Here is a 24,828-nt window from a genome sequence, read left to right on the forward strand (position 1 = left end):
GTGTCTGGTTCTTAGGGGCCCTATTTAAAATGGGCAAGTCCTTCATGTTTAAAAAACTGCTTGTATTCAATAGATTAATCTTCATTCACGATGTGCCAATTTGTAATATGACATATTAAACAAATAACAGAATATATCATAATAGCTCCAAAAGTGCCTAAATATGTGATTCTCAGTGGATCTTTCTTTTCTCAAAAGTTCTGCTTTTGGCGGTAGCTGTGAAATATAATACAGCAGAATCTCACCAATTCTTGCTAATGACTGGCAGATCTAATGTGGATAACTGTATTTTACCAATTAGAAAGTAAGAGAAACATGACGACAAAACTTTAGGGATACTGCATCACAGAATGTACTTTGCTAATTTACCTTGACAAGTACAGTTTTGTTTTAAGTATTAATACTTCATAATACGTTGGTAAATACACTGGAGCGTAGTTGAGAAAAATAATGAAGCTTTACAGAACCTTAGTACAGCAGTCTGCTATTAAATCTTCTCTAAGAAGTGGGGTGAGTACATTGGGTGAGTTATCAGATTAGCAAAGTGAGTACTGGCAAAGTGGTTCTTTAGATGGAAAACATCGTATTTCAAAATTATTCTCTTTTGTCATATAATGTCAAAGAAAGGAACTATTCTGACTGGTTTAGGAATATTCTGAGGGAAGGTAAACAGTTGAAAATGATATATTATATCTGTTTAGAGAACTAAATTGCTAACTTTTGTCCAATGTTTAAAAAACAAAACATATAATTCAGAGGCACTACATACATGTTTATTTGAATGTCTTCTCATTGTCTTCCAGACTAAAAGACTTATTTGAAGTATAAGGTAAAAATCCCCTTTATAGAAATAGCTGTAATGTTTTTATGATTAGTTTTCTTTCTTAACATAGGCGCACACTTTAGACACTTGTTAGTGGGACAGATAAATAACTGCTGGTATATTTTAAAAAAACAAGCTAATAAAGCTCTTTCAATAAACCTAAATAAAAAGTTTTAAGCATCTTAATATTTGTCATAGTATTACTAAAAGGAGGAGCAAGAGCCTGTCCAGACTGGAAACAGCATATGCATTTGTTACTGTGCTTAAGTGTGTCAGCAGAGAAGTCTGACTAAATAAGGCAATGCCGGAGTTGAACTTATCAGCATTTGACAGGAATATAGCCCGCTAACAGCTGAAACTGTAGCCCATCTTTTCTGTGCTATCATCAGCTCTCTGCGTTGCACACAGATGTATGTTTATCATCTGCTGTGTTACTGACTGTGCTCAAAATTTATTCATCTGCATTTTTTTAACTTAATCCCAAAAGTTATGAATGATCTGTAGCTCCTAGAAAACTTCAGGGTCTGAATTCCCCAGGGAAAACTAGATTGAAAGACAGATCTAGTGTTCAGAAATGCAAATCTAATTTGAATGTTTCTTTTCCAACAAATGCACAGGTATTCTGCCAAAGATCGCTGGACATTTCAGAGCTCATTGAAGAAATGTCTTTCTTTTTTTAAATGTTTTAAAGAAAAAAGGGTGGGAGGATATTAAGTGTGATTAATATGAATTAACAGTGTGTATTTCAGTGCCGATGGGTGTCACCTGGCTAATACACTGTGCTGAAAAATTATCATGGATATGTTTTATGAATACTCCAAAAACAAGTCCTAGTTGGTCTGATAGCCTGACCTCACCATCAGAGTGTACTTTTATGTCCATTGACATCAGTGGCAAAATTGCCATTGATTTCTATAGGAACATAATCAGGCCCTTAACGGGTTGATTTTTAAAAAATAATATATGCATTAAAATACCCTTAATGTTATTTTCATATTGGATTTCATATTTAAATTACGCTTTTGGATCCCAATCATGTGTTGAGCTAAGTGCACAGGGTTAGGAATTTTAACTCAGTTTGAAAATGTTACCCAACAGCTACTAAATTGAGGACTAAACATCCTTGTCAGGTTATAAAACACCTATAGTGCCACACAACCTAAGGCCATGTCTCCTGAAATTCAAAGGTGACGTGTGTGTGTGTGTGTGTGTTTTCTTTATGCTGCTTAAAGGAGGCCTGAAAGGTTTTCTACTTAGGTTTTTTGTACCTTAAAAATATCAGGAGTGGCAAGTCTCTGGTAATCCTGGGTTATGCAGGGGGATCTCTTGGGAGAGCTCAGCCTGTTTATTGTGAGCTATAACATCCAATTGAAGGAACAGAGGTGACGAATCTTTAAGAAAATATGCCTTTATCCAAAGTGTTCATTAGTCTTTGAAGTTAAATATGCATTAGAAGAAACTAAAGTTTAGGACAGTGAATAGAAATCCCATCCCGATCTCACTTGTTCACCTTTCACTTTGTGTCTTTTTGTTTGATCTTTTTCTCTCTTGATTCATTCCACTTTTCTTCTCCTTTCTTTCCTGTATTTAATAATGGTGTATCTTTTCATTTGTTGTTTTTTCTTTTCACATTCTAGCTTCTCACATCTTTCTTTCCCTTCACTGGGTCTGATTCTGCACTGCCTTGCACCTTGTTTTATCATTTACATCTGTGCAAAGTAGGTGAAAAATGATGTTGATGAGCAGAGAGTTCTGGCTTGGTAGTGAGTTATACCTGCTTTCCATTGACTTTCATCAGGTGTAAATGGCTATGCAAAATAATGAAAATCAGGTCCACTGTGCTCTTTACCTCCTCCCCTATTTTATGTACTTCCTTCCCCCTCACAAAAAATTCCTCTTGCCCTTTCACTACCCCCACTTTTTTCTTCTGTAGCCCGTCAATATCTTCCTCCTCCTGCTCCCATATCCATGTACCCATTCATTCACCCATTCACTCACCCTTGTCCATAGGATTTGAAATAGTTGCCAGAGGACTAAGCTATTATGCAAAGACCCAGTGGTCTAACAACAGTGGTCAACATCCAAGTGAAAAGCTAAATTCTCTGTCAGCAGATGATTAGGAGCTTGGAGTCCTACCAGGATGATCCAGGTCACTATGTAAGAACCCCAGATCTTGTCAAAGTAGTTTAATGTATAATGTCTAAAATGGATAGGATGAAGCAGACAATGAGAGGCCTGAAATTCCATAATCCACATTCCTGAGGGAAAGGTCTTTACACCCAATAACTTAAGGTCATTCTAGACCTGAGAAAAGAGGACAAATTCATTTCAAAGTTGAAGTCCAGAATGACATTCTTCGCCTCTATTATCCCTTCCTAGGTCCATAAGAAAGTGTACTATCACCTAATGATCAGGCGCCTGTGTTTCTGTATTGGGGAGGGTTATTACCAATACAAGCCCTAGCAGGGAATTTTGCAGGGGGGGGAGATTTTCCTCCCTGTGCACCACCTGAGGAGTGCAAAGGGAACAGAAAGAAGCCAAAATCTGATCCAGAGCCAGTTTACATGATCCAAAGCCCAGACTCACTGATGGGGTGTTTTTCAGAGTAGCAGCTGTGTTAGTCTGTATTCGCAAAAAGAAAAGGAGGACTTGTGGCACCTTAGAGACTAACAAATTTATTTGAGCATAAGCTTTTGTGAGCGACAGCTCACTTCATCGCATTGTTTGCCTTTTCCTAAAGCTGCTAACTTTCATGGTGACATACATCTTTCATCAGACCCATTGCAAGACTCAGAATAAAACCTCTGCAGTTTCAGCTGAAAAATTTATTTATCTCAGTTCACTAACCTGGAAACAAAGGTGTCTGTACTTCAGGGACTTTGTCATTCAGTAGCTTAGTGTTGAGAATACACATAAAAAGAGTAACTTTCTGACCTCTGAATCCGGCTGGTAACTGAAGTCCATATCACTGAATGGGGAGCTCACCTGAGTCAGCTCACTATACAGATTCTGTAGAGGGCTCACAATACACAGTCATGGTTGTACAAATTATTGCAAAGTGCGCAATATCTCTCACCCATGGGAGAGGGTTTTGTGTTTGTTTTTTTTATCTAACTCCTTTCATAATAAAGGGATATAATAAAGCACCGTTACCGTAATGAATGGTAGTCCAGTGGCTGTGAAGGCATGTAGGCAGAGATGTTATCTATTCTGCAATACTTCAAATAGCCCTGAATATTAGAAATATTTTTAAGTGGGAATATCAGCCAGGACACCAAGTTTATCCCCTCCTAAGGATGTCAGATAATGTTTAATTTGCATATGGAAGACCATTAAAGAAAGGCAACAGAGACCTTTGTTTAACAGTTTTATAGATTTTAAGGCCAGAGGGACTGTTATGATCATCTGTCTGAGCTCCTGCATAACACAGACCATAGATACTCACCCAATATTTCCTGCATTGAGTCCATAACCACTGGTTGAGCTAGACTTTATCTTTTAGAAAGACATCCATTTTTTATTTAAAGACTTGAGCGATGAATAATCCACCACATCTTGCAAAGGATATGGAAAAATGCACAGGAAAAAGATAAAAGATTGACAAATGGAAATTATGATAGTGGATAACAGGTGAAATAAAGATATTGGTGGATACAGTGGTGATGAGAGAAAATCTGTGGCATCTCAAAAGGAGAGGAGGGTAGTAGAAAACACAGAGAAGAACAAGAGAGAGGGGTCAATTGTTTAATGTTAGGCCCCGAGCCTGCTTGCAGATCCACGTAGGTGGACTCTTTTATGTCCATACCGAACCAAAGGAACTCTGCACTGCCGCAAGGGTCTGCCCATGTGGCAACAATTGCAAGATCAGGGCCTTAGTGTACAGTCTTAATTTTAGAGGTCTTTCAGCTATCAGTTTAATTAATGCCCATTAATTAGATAAACCTTACAAATAGTCTTCCCTAAATCACCTCTTCCAGACTGAAAGGGTCGGGGAGATTCTCTGTGATAAAAATTGAATGGATTATACTAAAGCAGTTTTAAAAAGAAAAGCCCATATATAATGGAATTCTTATATAATTGTTTCCAAATATGTAGTCTTACATGAGAATTTCTTTGAAAAAATTAACCTCACATATCAGTTAACATATAGTCAGCATGCATCCGTATTACAGATTTGTTTTAAACTAAACTAATGCTTCCTTTCTACAATTAGGAATGACAAAACCCTTCTTCTTTTTTTTAAAGGATATTTACATGTTTCAGTATCTTGTCTGTTTGAATATAGAGCTCTTTAAATGGAAAAATCATGTGAGCATACAATCTGTTTTGTAATCATAGTGCATTGTATATCGAACCTAAAATCACAAACAATTTGCACTAGTGTCATGAGTATATCTTTTTTTTTTAATGTCCAGTCCACTGTCGTATATCAAGATGGTTGCAGATTAAAGGATAGTTTTACATTTTAAAATATCCTTTTATTGTAATTGTTGAATTATATTAACATTTTATCAAGGTTTCAGAGTAGCAGCCATGTTAGTCTGTATCCACAAAAAGAAAAGGAGGACTTGTGGCACCTTAGAGACTAACAATTTTATTTGAGTTCAAATAAATTGGTTAGTCTCTAAGGTGCCGCAAGTCCTCCTTTTCATTTTATCAAGGCTGGTTCTAACTGTATATAAAATATCAATAAGTGGAAAAACTAGGTACTGTTAGAAATTAGCAGTCTAATTTAAACATTTAGTATTTGAACTTTAAAGGTGGGTGATTCTGTTCATCAGATTTTTTACTATTGACAGATGTTTCATAAAGTAAGGAATTAATGAATGCAATTTGGCAGTGAGATTGGTTTTTATGAAAGTTCAGTGTATTATACTGAAACTATCCTGAAACATCAGTGCATTGGATTCTCAAACTTTTGTATGTATATTCTTAGTGAGTCAATCCTGCATAATAATCTCTTTCATCCTCACGGTGAACTAATTATTTAGTTATCATTTTCTATCTCACAGAAATCTCATGTTTCCCTGAGTTACTAAATTACAAGATTTTCATCATGTGTGTCAAGTTTTAGCTTGGAATACTTTTTTAGCAGATTTCCAATTAGGCAGCAGTCAAGATAGATATAGAGCTCCTATCTTTGGACACCAATGTATTTTAAGGACATAATCACTATAGTTTTATACTAAAATGTACTTAGAAAAAAATACTTAACCACCAATTTTTGTTTTATGAATGGATGTGTCTGACCTGATTTTTTTCTAAACTATTCTTTCTACCGTGCTCTCTTTGTAATAATCATTTTCTAATAAATAAAAGGAAGAATTTGGGCTGAACATTTCCTTTGACTATTAAAAAAATACATTTTGAACTTATTTTTAAATTTTTTTTAAAACCTTCATTTCCTCTGCTAAGAATAGAGAGGGTTAGAACTGGGCAGTTACAAGCAGAAGTATGAGCCCAGCCCAGCAAAAAAAAAAAATGGGCATCTACTAATCATAAGACATTTTTCTGCCAAGATTGAAGCACCTAATTTTGCTACAATCAAAGCTATATTTTCACGGGCTCATTAGACTACATACAGTACTTGTGAATTGTAAATGTTCCTTGCCACCTCTGACTTCAAGCTCTGCTTGATTAATGAATAGAGACATTAACATCATGTATAATTTATCTTTTGTACCATACTGTATATTAATATCTTAAAGTATATTATGTATTGGGCAGTTTATTCATCATCTATTGTATACCAACAAAGCACACACAAATTTTCTCTGTCATGGCTTATGTTAAATGCATTTTTTCTCAGTTGTGAATACTGCATCTCCGGCAATAAAAAGTACTGTATTTGTCATGTTCATGTTTGCTTTCATGTTCTTAAAATAATCAGATTTTAATGATTTTCCTTCTATCATCTATGAAAATAGATTGAGTATGTTAGGATTTTCTACTTTTGGTTTTCCAAAACTGCTATATCAATTCTGTTCTCTCCCTGCACAGTACTTAAATTATTGAATGAGATCCAACAGAGAAATATCACTTTCTATCATTTTATTTATTTCATCTATTCAAGATTCTGTGCAAGATCCAATCTTGTACAATGGGCATATGCACCTTTAAACATCTGGAACACCATTTTCTGACTTTGCCTGATATATAGTGTACTGATCCTGACTATTTTAGGCACACACATGCCAATTTGCTTTAGCACAGGTGATTAAACTCGAAAACTGAACTCTGTTAAACTGGAATATCCTGTTCTATATGCTGCACATTGTTAGTCTGCCATAGTAAATACAAAGGGACATTGTCTGAGAGTTTAGGCTTAACATTTAAATGTCGTAAGTTATTCCATTTACATATTTCATATGCAAAACAAAAGCCAAATTCTGTTCTTTTTTCACAGATATAAATCTGGAGGTACCTTACAAAGGACAATGGAATTATTCCAATTGTAAACAGTATAAATCAGAATATACTTTGATTTTCCTCCTTTTTATTCATTTGCAATTTTTTTTCTCTTTCTTGGTGTTTCGGGTAAGGAAAGTGTGGCAAGAAAAATTATTGCTGGTATTTATAGTAATGACCATCATCCTGCATATGTAAATTACTGGCCAGTGCCGCCTTGAAGTGGTTAGCACCATAAGGCCAGCCCTACAGGTTTTTTCCCATCAGTGGGTTATAAGGGAGGGTTGTCAGGCAATATGGGCAGTTACCTGAAATATTTGTGGGGAGAACTGTTCTGTATGAAGAATGTACTGCAGTAAGAAGCCCCACTCCTTTCCCTTCTCTCCTCCCTTCCCCACAGGAGAATAAGTAATGGCTTCCCCTCTACCCATGAAGGTCTAAGGAGAGGAATCTGTTTGTAATAAGAAAATAAATTGGTCTGGAGTGGAGGTTGTTCTGTGATGGGGATTGATTCAAGTGTTAGGTTTTGTTGCTGGTGGAGGGGATTTGATCTGGACATTTAGTTCATTGGAGATGGCAAAGAGAAATTGCTAGCTGATGGATGGATGTTGCTTCAAAGGAAAATTTGGATAAGGCGTTTTGATGCAGTGGCAGAGAATTGCAGGAGGGCACTATATGGGAAATATCTTGGAATAAACAGTGTGTCAGGACATGTATGAGATGAAAGAATGGAAATTGCTCAGGAATCCTAGGTCCCAATTCTGACCATATTAGCATGATTATAATTCTTATCTCTTCATTGAAAATTGCAGAGGGCAGAATTGAGGTCTGATATTTGAATGGTAGGAAGTATGTGACTACAGGATAGGAACTGAGGAAAAGTGATTTTCTTGTTAAGGCACAGAACTAAATTGGGATATCTGGGTCCAGCCCCATCTCTTCCACTTCGCACTTTGATATTTGCCAAATTATTTAGGCCAAAATTTTCAAACATGAGTGCCAAAAGTTAGGCCTTTAAATATGTGGCCTGATTTTTCAGAAGTGCTGAGCACCTATATCTCCCACTGAAGGCAGGATGAGTTTTCCCATTGACTTCAAAGTACCTTGGATTAGGCATTTAGAGAGTGATTGGAGATGAGCGCAATAGGCTTCTGAGCAATGCATGAATGTGATGGTGTCAGCATGCTGATGTACCTGAATAACACTTACAGAACAAAGAAAGACCAATTAGATTTAAAACAATTTAAGTTTAAGGTTTCCAAGATGTTACGGGTGGGGGGAGGGAAACTCGTATAAAAACAGTAAATGTTTAAGATACAAACTAACTTGCAAGAGTTTAGAGAAAATCAGTTTCCTGATCAGAACTTTTAAAAGTAATCAGGGTAATGTCAGACAATTACGGTTGTGAGGGCATATACATATCTGTCACTAGAAAAAAAAGGAATCTATATTCCTTTTGTTTTAAAGATTTTAAAATAACTTTGTGTACAACAAAAGCTGTGTGATATAAGCTGGAACTTCTTAAACATACAGTTTTCAATAGCAATAAACACATATATTAGACCAGCTGTTCTCAAACGGGATCGTGACCCTTCAGGGGTTCACGAGATTATTATGTGGGGGGTTGCAAGCTGTTAGCCTCCACCCCAAACCCTGCTTCACCTCTAGCATTTATAATGGCGTTAAATTAAAAACACTTTTTTATATATTTATAAGGAGGGTCTCACTCAGATACTTGCTGTGTGAAAGGGGTCAGCAGTACAAAAGTTTGAGAGCCACTGTATTAGAAACTTGAAAATGAATAAGTTGTATGTTGTTAATTAAACTAGCAGTGCTTTTTCTACCTGACCAGAGCAATTTTTTCTCTCTCTCAGGCCTGGCCTACACTAGGGCTATGGCTACACTGCCATGCCGCTAAAAGGCATGCAATGTAGCTGCTGTTTGTCGGCAGGAGAGAGTTTTCCTGACGAGAAAGAACTTCCACTCCCCACGAGCAACAGCAGCTTTGTCAGCAGAAGAGTGCTCCTGCCGACAAAGCGCTGTTCACACCAGCACTTTTCGTTGTTAAAACTTTTGTCATTCCGGGGGGTGTTTTTTTAACACCCCTGAACAACAGAAATTTTGCTGACGAAGTGCCAGTACAGGCAAAGCCTAGGAAATTAGGTCGATATAACTATGTCCCATGGAGGTGTGAAAAAATCACACCCCTGAGCGATGCAGTTAAACTGACTTATCCTCGGTGTAGACAGCATGGGAGAATTCTCCCATCCACCTAGCTGCCACCTCTCGAGGCGATGGATTACCTATGGCGATGGAAGAACCCCGGCCATTGGCGCGTGTAGAGTGTTCACTGCACCGCTGCAACTGCACTGCTGCAGCGTTTTAAGTGTGGAGGAGCCCTAATTCAGACTAGCTTTCCTGGGGGAAAGTTCAACTATTCAAATGTACAAGGGTGTGTGTTTAATGAAAATTATAATTTTTCTCTAAGTACTGGATCTGTTGCCATGAAATGGGTTCCATTGTGGATAAGATCAACATATGTCCTGTTAGTATTAGGAGTACCATGTTCATTTTTCATTAAATGTCTTCCTCAGGTGAAAGAGTATTAAACAAAGAAGTTAACACTTGAGGATTTTGAACTAAGTTGTTTACATGGGCAATTAGGAAAGGATGATGTGCCCTTCCCCCTTCATTGTTAAGTGGTAGATTGTTGCTATGGTGATCACTCTTTCCATCTCATCAGCCATAACCTGGTTTTCCACATCATCTGAATAGCTGCAAGCAAAGCATGATCTTTATTATATTTTTCTAAAATGGGTTAATATTGTTTTACTACTTAGTTATTGAATGGGACTTATAACACTGAGGTGAAGTGAATGTATACAAGATGGTCCTAATTCTGTTGTATATAAATCAGTATTTGTGTACTCATTAAAATAAATTTAATTTGAAATCCTTTAACTATTAAGTGGAAATTTTTTGAGATAGTTTATTCTTGTTTGGGTACAGGAATTGATTTGATTTGATCATCTGTTGTCTTTTAGAAGAATGTAAGATAAGAAACAGTAATATATAAGTGAAAAAGTTAGTCCCTTGATTAATTTATCAATTAAGTGATTTGTTGTTTGTTAGCTAATACAGTGAAAACAGGATTTTTATATTAGTAATAATAACACCCCACTTCAACAGTTTCATTCCCTTTTAATGCAACCATATTCTGTTAAGACAGCACAATTAAGAATATGATTAATATAATTATTTTTTTAAAAAAAATTCTCAAACTGCAATAATACTTATAGGGTTTAGGGTTGAAAAGTTCTGAAATTCCTGTTTAAACTATAGACCACTATCATTAGTCAGCATTTCTGTTTCCCTGTGCTGTAAATTACTCTTAAGCCATGTCTACATGACTGGGACTATACCAACATAACTGCAGCGCCATATCTATCCCAGTATAACCCCATAGTGTGGACACAACGTACAGCAAAGGAAGGGTTATTCGGGGAACCATTGAAAGTCTTGCCAGAACAGACAGGAGTGGAGGAACTTCATCGCTGCCCTAAATGCCAGAGGCATAATGGGAACATCATGATGATGACGTAGGAACACAAAGGCAGGTAGTTCAACAGAAGCATTCTTCTGTTGACCTAGCTGCGTCTACACTGAGGTATAGGTCAGCATAGCATCAGGGGTGTGGCTCTTTGAGACTTCTGCATGCCATAGCTATGTCAACCTAAATTTTAAGTGTGGACCAAGCCCTACTTTACCATTGTTGTTATATCATATTATACTAGAAGCATCCCAAAATGGGGACTGTGTAGTTTATCATGGGACGTACTTCTTCTAGGTATGTTGTACAGATTTCTACAGAAGGTGAAACTTTATATGGAGTTTATGTGATACACAGGGCCTTGCACAGACCACCTGCACATACTATAAGGTCACAATATTGCAACACAACCTATGTGATTACAGCCATAAAGCATGTGTATAACATCTTCATTTTATTGACGTGCGTTACACATACTACAAAATGCTAAAACCCATAGTGCACAAGGATGCAATAAAAACTGTTCAAAGCTATATTGCTAGATGACAAATTAATGGCTTTATCTATATCCTATTTTATGCAAGCGTCAATATATATGGGGGCAAGTTTTTTGAAAATTTTCTTTGAAGAGTTTCTTTTCGCATTTTTTCTGAAGAATATGGATACTCTTTATTTACACATCAGGAACAATATTAGAGCAAGATCATATCTGCCACAGAATAACTTTTGTCAACATGTAGTCCATTATCTGCTTTATGGACTGCAAGTCCACTGGAGAGTATTACAAAGCTGCAGGCCTCCTACAGCATTTAGATCATAATTCATGAACAAGGTCAGCTCCCAGACTACTGCACTGGGCAGCACAGCATGGGGAGGAGGTGACCAGCCCTCTGTGGAAAAATAAGTGATTCAGGACTATTTAGAAAAGCTGGATGAGCACAAGTCCATGGGGCCGGATGTGCTGCAGCTGAGGGTGCTAAAGGAGTTGGCGGATGTGATTGCAGAGCCATTGGCCATTCTCTTTGAAAACTCATGGCGATCGGGCGAGGTCCTGGATGACTGGAAAAAGGCTACTGTGTCATGCCCATCTTTTAAAAAAATGGAAGAAGGAGGATCTGAGGAACTACAGGCCAAATAGCCTCACCTCAGTCCCTGGAAAAATCATGGAGCAGATCCTCAAGGAATCCATTTTGAAGCACTTCGAGGAGAGGAAAGTGATCCGGAACAGTCAGAACAGTCACCAAGAGCAAGTCATGCCTGACTAACCTAATTGCCTTCTATGATGAGATAACTGGCTCTGTGCATGAGGGGAAAGCAGTGGACGTGTTATTCCTTGACTTTAGCAAAGCTTTTGATACAGTCTCCCATAGTATTTTTGCCAGCAAGTTAAAGTAGTATGGGCTGGATGAATTGACTATAAGGTGGATAGAAAACTGGCTAGATCGTCGGGCTCAACGGGTAATGATCAATGGCTCCATGTGTAGTTGGCAACTGCTATCAAGCGGAGTGCCCCAAGGGTCGGTCCTGGGGCCAATTTTGTTCAATATCTTCATTAATGATCTGGAAGATGGCATGGATTGCACCTTCAGCAAGTTTGCAGATGACACTAAACTGGGAGGAGTAGTAGATACACTGGAGGGTAGGGATAGGATACAGAGCACCCTAGACAAATTAGAGGATTGGGCCAAAAGAAATCTGATGAGGTTCAACAAGGACAAATACAGAGTCCTGCACTTAGGAAGGAAGAATCCCATGCATTGCTACAGATTAGGGACCGAGTGGCTAGGCAGCAGTTCTGTAGAAGAGGACCTAGGGGATACGGTGGATGAGAAGTTGGATATGAGTCAACAGTGTGCATTTGTTGCCAAGAAGGCCAATGGCATTTTGGGCTGTATAAGTAGGAGCATTGCCAGCAGATCGAGGGACGTGATCATTCCCCTCTATTCGGCATTGGTGAGGCCTCATCTGGAGTAGTGTATCCAGTTTTGGGCCCCACACTAGAAGAAGGATGTGGAAAAATTGGAAAGAGTCAGGCGGAGGGCAACAAAAATGATTAGGGGGCTGGAGCACATGATTTATGAGGAGAGGCTGAGGGAACTGGGATTATTTATCTCTCTGCAGAAGAGAAGAATGAGGAGGGAGTTAATAGCTGTTTTCAACTACCTGAATGGGGGTTCCAAAGAGGATGGATCAAGACTGTTCTCAGGGTATATCTACACTACAAAATTAGGTCGATTTTATAGAAATCGATTTTATACAGTCAATTGCGTATGTCCCCACTAAGCGCATTAAGTTGGCAGAGTGTGTCCTCAATACCGTGGCTAGCATCGACTTTCAGAGCGGTGCACTGTGGATAGCTATCCCACAGTTCCCGCAGTCTCCACTGTCCATTGGAATTCTGGATTAAGCTTCCAATGCCTGATGGGGCAAAAACATTGTCGAGGTTGGTTTTGGGTACATGTCGTCAGTCGCCCCTCCCTCCCTCCATGAAAGCAATGGCAGACAATCATTTTGCTCCTTATTTCCTAGGTTACCCGGCAGACACCATACAATGGCAAGCATGGAGCCCGCTCATCTCACCGCTGCTGTTGTGAGCATTGTAAACACCTCACACATTATCCTGGAGTTTGTGCAGGATTGAGCTAAGAGACATCAGCATGAAGATGAATGTGATGAGGACATGGACACAGATGTTCCTGAAAGCATGGGTTGTGGCAATTGGGACATCATGGTGGCAGTGGGACTGGTTGATACAGTGGAACACCAATTTTGGGCCCTGCAAAAAAAGCACAGACTGGTGGGACCGCTTAGAATTGCAGGTATGGGATGATTCACAGCGGCTGCAAAACTTTTGCATGCATAAGGCCACTTTCCTTGAACTTTGTGAGTTGCTTTCCCCTGCCCTGAAGCACAGGAATACCAAGATGAGAGCTGCCCTGACAGTTGAGAAGTGAGTGGCGACAGCCTTGTGGAAGCTTGCAACGCCTGACTGCTACAAGTCAGTCAGGAATCAATTTGGAGTGGGCAAGTCTACTGTGGGGACTGCTGTGATCCAAGTAGCCAATGCTACTTGGCTGTCTAGGGTAGTGACTGACGTTCTGCTATCAAGGGTAGTGACTCTGGGAAATGTGCAGGTCATACTGGATGACTTTGCTGCAATGGGGATCCCTAAGTGTGGTGGTGCGACAGATGGAACACATATCCCTATCTTGGCACCGGACCACCTTGACAACCAGTGTATAAACCGCAAGGGGTATTTCTCAATGGTGCTGCAAGCACTGGTGGATCACAAGGGACGTTTCACCGACATCAATGTGGGATGGCTAGGAAAGGTGCATGACACTCACATCTTTAGGAACTCAGGGCTATTCGAGCAGTTGCAAGAAGGGACTTACTTCCCAGACCAGAAAATTACCGTTAGGGATGTTGAAATGCCAATAGTTATCCTTGGGGACCCAGCCTACCCCTTGCTCCCATGACTCATGAAGCCATACACAGGCAGCCTGGACAATAGTAAGGAGCAGTTCAGCTATAGGCTGAGCAAGTGCAGAATGGTGGTAGAATGTGCCTTTGGACATATAAAAGCTCGCTGGCGCTGTTTGCTGACTAGGTCAGACCTCAGCGCAACCAACGTTCCCATTATTATTGCCGCTTGCTGTGTGCTCCATAATATCTGTGAGAGTAAGGGGGAGACGTTTATGGTGAGGTGGGAGGTTGAGGCAAATCACCTGGTGGCTGATTTTGAGCAGCCAGACACCAGGGCGATTAGAAGAGGACAGCTAGGCGCGCTGTGCATCAGAGAAGCTTTGAAAACCAGTTTCATGACTGGCCAGGCTACGGTGTGACAGCTGTGTGTGTTTCTCCTTGATGCAAACCCTCCCTCTTTGTTGATTTTAATTCCCTGTAAGCCAACCACCCTCCACCCTTTGAAATAAAGTAACTATTGTTTTGAAAACATGCATTCTTTCTTTATTAATTTTTAAAAAATTAGATAACGGACAAGGTAGCCTGGGAGGGGTGGGGTGCGGGAGGAGGGAAGGATAAGGCCACATTGCTTATTGTAGCCACACTACAAATCAAAACTGTTTGAATGACAGCCTTCTGTTGCTTGAGCCATCCTCTGGAATGGAGTTGTTGGGTGCCCGGAGCCTCCCCACTCTGCGTTCTTGGGTGTCTGAGTGAGGAGGATATGGAACTTGAGGAGGAGGGCAGGCGGTTATACAATGGATGCAGTGGAGGTCTGTGTTCTTGTTGGCTTCCCTGCAGCTCTAACAGATGCTTCATCATGTCTGTTTGCTCCCCATTAGGCTCACCATTACCTCCTGCCTCTGCTCTTCGTGCTCACTTAATGCTTTCCTGGCCTCTGCCACTGAATGCCTCCATGCATTAACTTGTGCCCTATCAGTGCGGGAGGACTGTGTGAACTCGGAAAACATGTCATCGCGAGTGCATTTTTTTTCACCTTCCAATCTGCGTTAACCTCAGACGGAGGCAGGGACGGAGATGATAGGGGGAGCATAGAAACATTTGCTGGGGGGAGATAAAAAGGGAGAGTAAAATTTAAGATGATACATTTCTGAGAACAAAAGGGAGACTCTTTCACAGTGAATCAAGCAATTCACAGGAGACAGCACACGTGGGGTACAAGGTTGCATTTTGCCTTTTATATTGAGCGCATGCCGGTATGGTGACACATCACGCAAGGCTGGGCAACAGAATTCGATTTTCGGGCTGCGATGGTAAGCCTTTTGGTACGCGGGGTTGGCTTCTTCTGCCTTCATAACATGTGGGAATGTTTTTAAACTGCAGCGCCATCCTTTCCCGTAACAAGCAATGCCAGTTGGGTTTCACATTTAAAAGGAGGCGTTGTGGTTTTCGGGTGGATGTGCAGCACACCTCTCCTCCCACCCCACCGCCCGACTATTCTCTGGGATGATCCCTTCACCCCTCCCCCCGCCACATAGCTATTCTCCAGAATGATCCCTTTTAGCCAAGCACAAAAAACCCAACATGAACGGGGTCCTTTTACTGTTCCTTTACAAAAATTCCCCTATTTCAGCCAGGTGACCTTGAATGATGTCACTCTCCTGAGGCTAACACAGAAAGATAAAGACCGAATGTTGCTTGAATGCGACCATAACCCAGGACCATTCGCTGCCATGCTTTGTGCTGCAATGATTCCAGACTACTTGCTACTGGCTTGGCATGGTAAAGTGTCCTACCGTGGAGGATGAAATAAGGCAGCCCTCCCCAGAAACCTTCTGCAAAGGCTTTCAGAGTACCTCCAGGAGAGCTTCATGGAGATGTCTCTGGAGGATTCCCGCTCCATCCCCAGACATGTTGACAGATTTTTCCAGTAGTTGTACTGGCCGTGAATGCATCCCAAGTCTTCAGGGCAAATTAAACATTAAACACTATTGCTTTTAAACCCTGTACTGTAGTTACAAATGTGCCTGCCTTCTCTGCCTTCAGGGTCGGGGATCCCTGGGAGGGATTTTTGTCTCCAGGGTGATGAAAAGGTCCTGGCTGCCGGGAAGAACGGATTCACCACTTGCCTGCTGCGCATTCTCCTCCTGCTCCTTCTCCTCTTCCTCATCCACAAAGTCCTCCTCCGTGTTGCGTGAGACTCCCCCCTTGCAGGTGTCCACTGACAGTGGTGGGGTAGTGGTAGGGTCCCCCCCTAGAATGCCATGCAGCTGATCATAGAAGCAGCATGTACGGGGCTCTGACCCTTGAGCAACCGTTTGCCTCCTTTGCCTTTTGGTAGGCTTGCCTGAGCTCCTTAACTGTCACGTGGCACTGCTGTGTGTCCCTGCTGAAGCCTCTCTCCACCATGCCCTGTGCGATTTTGGCATATATATTAGCATTTCTTCTTTTTGATCGGAGTTCAGCATGCACAGATTCTTCTCCGCAGACAGCAATCAGATCTAGTATCTCCTTTTCGGTCCATGCTGGAGCTCATTTGCAATTCTGGGGGGACTGCATGGTCACCTGTGCTGCTGAGCTCACCATGCTGACCAAACAGGAAATGAAATTCAAAATTTCCCAGGGTTTTTCCTGTATACCTCGCTAGTGCATCGGAGTTCAAAGTGCTGTCCAGAGCACTCACGGTGCAGCACTCTGGGATAGTTCCCAGAGGCCAATACCGTCAAATTGCATCTGCACTACCCCAAATTCCACCCAGCAAGGTCGATTTTAGTGCTACTCCACTCACTGGGGAGGAGTACAGAAGTCGATTTTAAGAGCCCTTTAGGTCGACAGAACAGGGTTGATTGTGTAGACACATTCATTTTAAAATCGACCTAACGTGGCTAAATTCAACCTAACCCCATAATGTAAACCAGGGCTCAGTGGTACCAGATGATAGAACAAGGAGTAATGGTCTCAAGTTGCAGTGGAGGAGGTTTAGCTCGGATAGTGGAAAAAACTTTTTCACTAGGAGGGTGGTGAAGCACTGGAATGTGTTACCTAGGGAGGTGGTAGAATCTCCTTCCATAGAGGTTTTTAAGGTCAGGCTTGACAAAGCCCTGACTGGGATGATTTAGTTGGGGATTGGTCCTTCTTTAAGCGGGGGTTGGACCTGATGACCTCCTGAGGTCCCTTCCAACCCTGATATTCTATGATTCAACATTTGGAAACATTCAAAATTATCTGCTGTGAAAATATTGATGGGGATCTTGACTATTGTCTAGCATACAAAACTTTTTCAACCCTGTATACATACAACATTGTGATGTCTCTAATATTATGCTGCCATAGGCACTCTTCCCATTACGTGTTTTTGACCCATATTTGCGATTTGACATTTTGCTAAATACTGTCAAAGATAATCTCTCAAGTAAACAATATTTCAGATGATATATTAAGACATTCATCTTTTAGCACAAATACAAATGTGTTTCAGATAGAGCTAATCTTAGGATTATTATTGGTGTTCTTTCAAGTAAAAAGGGGATTTCTGTGTACTGTGAGGTTAGAATAAGTCACTTTGAATTACTAAAATACTTAAATCTTTTGGGGCTAGCTAATGGCTGAATATCAAGGATCTAATCCCCTTATTCTGTGCAATGCTGAGTAAGTGGGCTTTACACAGGGGCAGTCCATGAAAATTGGGGAGATGGAATATTCCCCTGAGGCTGCAAAGCATATGAAGGAATTTTGTGACACAGTGTGTGGCATAGCTTCACAGCCACAAGAGCTGACAAAGGACTGTCAGAGTGTCTGTGAACTCTGCCACATCTCTGCTCAATGCCCATCATAAACAACCTGTATGGTGGACGATATTGAACCCCTGCAGAAACATGCACCGAAGCTCAGAAGGCACACAACCTTCCCGTGTAGCGTTTCTGTGACATGTTCACCTGCACAGCAGATACCTATTGTGTCCTACATGCCTGCAAGTGCCAGGTCAGGATCTGACCCTATCCATGTGTTTTTGAAGTGTGAATCTTCAAAGAATTCCAATTTCCAGATCCACAGACTGAAACCTGTGTTTGCAGTCTTGGAATCTGGGCTATGTTTTGCTGCTCTATAGCTACCGCGGTCTGGAATGGTGAAGGTCAGTCTGTCCCCTTTATTCTTGTTTTCCTGCTCTTTGGGTGATTTCCAGTATTTGCTATGCCTGCACAAGAGCCGGATAGGCAACTAGTTACTATTGCTCAGTAAGGAAATATTATCAAAAGTCTCAAGTTGTTTAATGCCAGTAGACAACAGTGTCAAAGAAAAAATCAGTGCAACAGTCTTTCTACAGAGCTTGAAAATAGTGTTCTGACTCAGCCCCATCATTACCTCTCTTCCCTTATCTGAAAAATGCTAACACCAGGATAGTTAACTCCTGGTCTTCTTCCCCACATATTCAATGGAGAGGTGAACACCTGGTCCAGCGACAAGATGAAATACTGGAGCAGGAAGTCCTATGAATCCTTAATATTCTAGAAAATGTAAAGGACACTGAATGTACTGCTCTGGAATTGTAGGAATATCCAGCTTTAGAAAGGCACACATGTTCCTTAACTGGGCCTTGCTGGCTTACTTGCCTTCAACGCCAGGTCTGGGATATTTTACTGTTCAGCCCTTTGGAAGGGATAAAATGTACTCCGTTGGTGTATGGATATAGTTGGGAACTTGAAGACCTGGGCTGGGGGAGGAAATCACTCAAGCAAAATGGCAGCCAGAGAAGAAAATAAGTTAAACAGTTAAGCTGCCCACATGTGACATAGTATTTGTATCTGGAGGGTTCTTATGTTTTGTAAAGACTTTCTAATTTATTTTTTTAACAATGCCCATTTCTGTTGACTCTGGAGACCATGTACAAATTTATCCATTACAAGATTGATAACAAAAAACTGTAAAAAGAAGATTCCCCATATAGGATCAGAGTATAAACATTACCTCTCTCCAGCTGCTCATGCAAAAGTTTATCTCGGCCACAAACACGTGCACACGCAAACGGGAGGACACTATCAAGTAATATCTCAGGTTTTTTTTAATGATCCTACACTGTGGTAAAGGGGAGGCAAATAGATTTTGTGACTTGGCTGATACAATTTTTCCTGACAGTTTTCAAATCTGGCTCAATTCCTCAGGAGTGTTAAAGCAGACAAGTTTGATACTAAAAGAAATACATTCAGAGCAATTTAATGTCTTTCATGTCTGTGGGTATTCTTTACTGCTTACATAAGAAAATACTGTAACTTTGAAATGCAGTTTTGTTTGTCATCCTATATATTAACCTGCTGCCAAGAAGCTTTACTACTACTTTGTTGGCCAATCATACAGAAAGAAACAGACTAACAAACCATTGGTGCCTGCTAGTAGAATGGCTACTCTCCCAAATTTAAATGTGCAGTTTCAAATATAGTTTTAATTTAGTAGTCGTAAGCTTATCTTGATGAAAACAAGTTCCCCTGCTCCTCTGGCTTCCAACTGGACCTGTGTACATCTCTGGCCCACCATCAGGAACAGTCATATTCACAGACTTTGCACTCCCTGAACATTACGACAGCCCTAGGCTGGAATCATTGCCAAAGCCAGACACCTTAAATGGAGAGGAGCATACACTGAACATTGTCAAGAAGGGCAAATTGGAGATCAACTTGCTGGAGTGAGGCCATGGACCTCATCATTTCTACAAAAGGCATAGGATGGGCTGGACAAATGAAGATGGAGGAAAGGTGCTTTCACTGGAGTCAGTAGGGCGAAGAGCAATAGCAGAGACAGTGAGAAATCTTTCTTTGCTCACCCCATATGGCCAGAATGGGGAACAGACCTATAATGGCTAAATGAGGTTGTGTCCTAGAGATGGTTCCATTCACAATTTGATTGTTCACAATTTCCATCAATTAAGGACTTTCCTCAATAGATTTGTGTTCTTACCTCCACACTGCCATCAGAGGTACTTGTAGTTCAAGACTGTGCTTCATGCAGAACACAAAATCCCCTCATTTGGATATGCAGTGGTCTTTAGGGCCTTCAAAGTTTTGACAATGTATCTGTGAAGAGTCTCAGTAAGTAAATCTACAGCTGGATGACTTCCTAGATGAGTCAACACTTTGAGACAAAGCATCTTAACCTGTTAAGAGTTCACCCTTTTTACACCTTGTTATTCATAGAAGAATGTTCAAATTCCCTCACAAGAATACTCTCCTCTTTGAGTTCTCTCGTGAGGTGGAAATACTCTCCACCTTTTTGGAAATACACAAAAAAGTTATCTTCTACCTAGAAATTGTGATCGAAAATCTCTACAACATTCACTGATGGAAGAACCTAGTAGTCACTTTGCATTTTGCTTGAAATTAGTTCCAGGAGCTATCTCCTGTGTAAGACCACATTATACCTTCCTCTATTTTGCAATTCACAAGTGAAAAGACTTAGACAACTTCTAGTTATATTCTTTCTTTCCTGCCTGGTATTGTTGAAATCAGGGGTTCTGGAACAATTTGATTAATGGGGTTGCTGAGAGTAATTGAACCAAACTGCAAACCCTGTATATAATGGAAACCACTTCAAGCCAGGTGATGCAGCATCACACACACACACACGCGCCCACACCCCTAGTTCCAGCACCTGTGGCTGAAATTATAAGAAAAGAGTTATTTTTCCCCACCCGTATTTTTAATTTTCTTTATTTTGGCTACACCACTCCATAGACCCTCCTAGTTTGGTTATACTTGTCTTATTTTCTATGCCATTTCATGTTGTAGACTAGCTGCTTTTGGATCTTAATTGCTGAAAGCATATAATATTTCCTATTAACCTGTTTGGCTCCTTGCCCCTTAAAACTTCTGTTCTCTGACATAAGCCTACCACTGTTAAGAGGCAATACCTTTGTTCTGGAAATTTGCTTAAACAACATGTATTTTGTTCAACTTGCACACATACTATGGAAATGTCATATAAGGAATCAGAGAGAAAAAGTGGTAGGCCTTTCATGGATATTTTCTGCTGTGATTAGTAGCATTGCTTGTCTGACCTGTAACCTTTCATCCTGGAAAGTACAGAAACCAAAATTGCAGCTAGGAAACATGATGCCTTTCTTGCAAAAGGTATTGTAACAACAGAGAGCAAGCAAGCAGGGGGATTGATCAAAACAGCATCTTTTGGTGAGTAGTACATGAATTAATATGCATCATTGGAGTAAAGAATGTGTAGAGAGTAGAATAGTCCTATTGCGGCTTATTACAATAAATTACAAACCCAGTCACTTAATATATAACTAGAATCATTCATTAGAGCTGAAATGACCAGAAATAGCTGTAGAGAGTAAAGAGATAGCATTAGCTCTGAACATTACCAAGTGATACAGACAAGTGTCCTTTGTAGAGTTATTGGGTAAATTTCATTCAAAGGCCATCAGGAGAAAGTGGGTGTAACTTCCACAGAAGTCTCCGGGATAAATTCTTAAATTGAGAATGACTGGCATGCCAATGTAAGGAGCGAAGTAGTGCAACATGTACTGTGTTAGCATTAAAAGGGTCAGATTATTCAAACCTGGGTGCTTAAAATTGAGCACCATATTCCATATTAAGGCACCCAATAATATTCCATATTGAGACACCCAAATAAGCAGTCTGATTTTCATACTTACTGAAAAGAAAGCTGTGGATCCTCACACTTCTGAAAATTAGACCACTTATTGAAGTGGCTAACTTCGGGTTCTTGACCTTTTAAAAGTTTGAGTTAGATGCATAAAGTGATGTATATAATTCACATGTGATGTGGCAGAAGAGGAAAAGAAATTATCAGGAGGATATTAGATAAAGATGGCCCTACCTAATTTAATTACCCTAACTGGCTCCAACAGGGTTAAATTCAGCCCTGGTGTACACAAGCACAGATCACCTTTCCTAACATGCTTTATTTCCTTGTAGGAGGAACTGAATTTGGTCCTTGCAAAATGCCAAATTACAATAAATTATACTCTTTTTGCACCACCAGTGAATGCCAAATAGGTGCCAGTTCTTCATTGCATATGCGGCGTTGTGGATCCCATTGAAGGTGTGCATATGAGGCTCACCCTGAGGTGGTGTTATTTTTTAATATCAATGTATCCTGTGCTGCCTCCTGCTCTCACATGAGGACATAAAGGGCAGGGCAACCCTTCCTCAGTTCCCTTTTACAGTCTGTGGCAGTCACACAGAACCTGACAAGCATCCAACACACTAGTTCTTAGCTCTTAGTTACAGACTGAACTTCAAAACCTTCCAAAGTCTCTAGAACTACTTCCGATCTCCTACATTCAACCACTGTTAACTAATCTGTCATCTCTGGACTGAACTCTTCTGGTCAGACCTCCCCTTACAGGGCTCTTTAGTATGGCAGACTTGAAACCTGGGAGCTTCAAGCCCTGACTATCCAGCAGTGGACTAATCCCCCTAAAGGCGGCACACAGTAGGTGTTACTTCTGGGGAAATTGCATATTCCAAGCAACTTGTTCTCTGCTAGAAGCATTCACATCACAAGGCTGAAATTGGTTCTTCTGAAACAGTCCATGAAGGTTGTGTCAGATCCCAAGGACACAAGTTTCAGGATCCTGTTAGTGGACAAGCCAGCGCCCTATCAAGCAGACAGGTGATGCCTAAGATTAGTGGAGAAGATGGTGCCAAGGGAAGATCCAACACTGATGTCTTCACTAGCACTGATGCCAAATACATTGCAAAAATAATAAAATGCAATGCAATCTGTAATAAATGAAACTCTCCTACTAATTTAGCAGTGATTGTATTACAGCATAGACAGGGACAGCTCCATTTTCCCATTGGGGCTGGTTTGCATCACTAGCAAAACAAAGCCCCCTTAAAGCTGGCTTAAACAAAACAAGCTTTCAAACTTCACACCTTCACAACTGATCTGAGGAAGACCTCCATGCCTCTCTCACTAACATAAGTTGGTCCAATAAAAGATATTACTTCACCCACCTTGTTTCTCTAATATCCTGTGACCATCAGGGCTACAACAACACTGCATACAACAATGTAGGTTCAATTTAGAACAACCAACTGAATTTGTCACAAATCCAATTTTTGCATTTGTTTCATGTTAGCTAGTTTTTGGTGTAGTTAACTTCACCTGCTTTGCGTCTGAAACATTCTGGCATTATACCCAAATGGCAGTTTGCTGTGTTCTTTCAGGGTAAATTAGATATTTGCAAATGAAAGCACCATCAAAGCCTATTATTTTTGCTTGTTTCCAGTGTTCAGTCTCATGATATTTAACATATCATAATATGAGCAGCTTGATTCATCTGTGCCTGGGTGTTTGCCATGTGCATTCTGTCACCCCTGCACCTGAGGACCTACCCCTACGGGAGAGCTTAGACCCTTTTGCTACCTTTGAGAGACTCAAACCTCAGCTGTTCAAATACTACTAGTATCTAACTTACCAAATTGACTTGCGCATTTCAAGCATTGCTCTCACTAGATGTATTGAGTAAGAGACGTTTGAACTAAAAAAACTGATATGGTAACTCTTAAGTACAGAAAAACTAATGGGGGGGGGGTTATTAACCTCTTTCTAGGCATTTTGTACCTGACTAAGGAACATGAATGAGTGCAGAAAAGGAAAGGTTAAATTAAGAGTAATTCAGAATCAATTTAGTGTGGAATTTAAGACAACTGAATAAGGGACATGAACTGCAAAAAGATGATTTCTTTAAAAAAAAATCTATTGAAGTCCATAAGATTTTAAACAGAGATACTGAAGAACTTATGAAAATATTTCAGCGGGACTAAGATCTCTATAGATTTTAGCCTTTTGAATAATATGAATTCATAATGTCAATGTGTCCATTATTTAAACAAATGTTAGCTACTCTTTCCTTTCCAGGGCTCTGAACATCCATATTAGTCCTATAAATTCTCTAATTATGTCTCACAATGGGTTGTTTTGTCTGCCTCTATTGTACGCTCTATTCTTTAACATCCACCCCAAAACTGTCTCAGCTCATGTGCTGTGTTGTTTTGCAGTGGGTCCTAACTATCAACATTTGCTATTAGGATTTCATTGCGTGCTATTTTTATTCTGAGCAACGACCAGTGCTGGAATATATTTACGTTCCATAGCTATGTGAAGAGAAAGGTGGCAAACGAGCATGATGCCTCCAAGTAATCCAACTGTAGTTTTTTCTTTAAAGTAAGCCTTTGTATATTGATATTTTTGCTTACATCATGTACATCTATGGAATTCAGACTATTCAATTATATCAGAAGTGTAATCAAATGAGACAGTGATGAGTATCAAAGTCTCCTGTTAAAAATCCACAACAGTATTTAACAGTATTTTTGAATACTGCATTTAGACATCTCATACTGCAAAACTAATAAAAATAGCAAAATATTTCTGATATATTTCAGGTGGATAAAAATCAATTATTTAAAAAAAAATAAAAATTAGTTTTTTTAAAATCCGATTATTTTGATTAAATTAAATACAGGTTTTTGGTTTTTTTTTAATAAACCAGTTACAATTTATTTATTTGAAATGGATATCCTATGTTAAGACCAAAGCTGCTTATAATCTATTAATCATTTAAATGAATTGCAAAAAAATA

The 24,828-nt window shown here is 40.0% G+C and overlaps 1 protein-coding gene across 17 annotated transcripts in view; it reads left to right on the top strand.

The window, feature by feature from the left end:
• JPH1 (junctophilin 1) overlaps nucleotides 1-24,828 on the top strand; it is a 117,249-nt gene that overhangs the window by 42,771 nt on the left and 49,650 nt on the right. Inside the window, exon 3 of one of the 17 annotated variants that reach the window (XM_038388426.2) lies at nucleotides 13,311-13,476. The exons of 15 other annotated variants lie outside the window; for them this stretch is intronic. In XM_038388426.2, coding sequence (XP_038244354.1) covers nucleotides 13,311-13,375 — 65 coding nt within the window. In that variant the 3' untranslated portion in view covers nucleotides 13,376-13,476. Of the gene's footprint in view, nucleotides 1-7,229; nucleotides 10,193-13,310; nucleotides 13,477-24,828 lie in introns of those variants that run through there. One more of the 17 variants, XM_043507695.1, reaches the window with a different exon arrangement.

The sequence above is a fragment of the Dermochelys coriacea genome, chromosome 2 (genome assembly GCF_009764565.3).
Source record: "Dermochelys coriacea isolate rDerCor1 chromosome 2, rDerCor1.pri.v4, whole genome shotgun sequence".
NCBI classification, from domain to species: Eukaryota; Metazoa; Chordata; order Testudines; family Dermochelyidae; genus Dermochelys; species Dermochelys coriacea.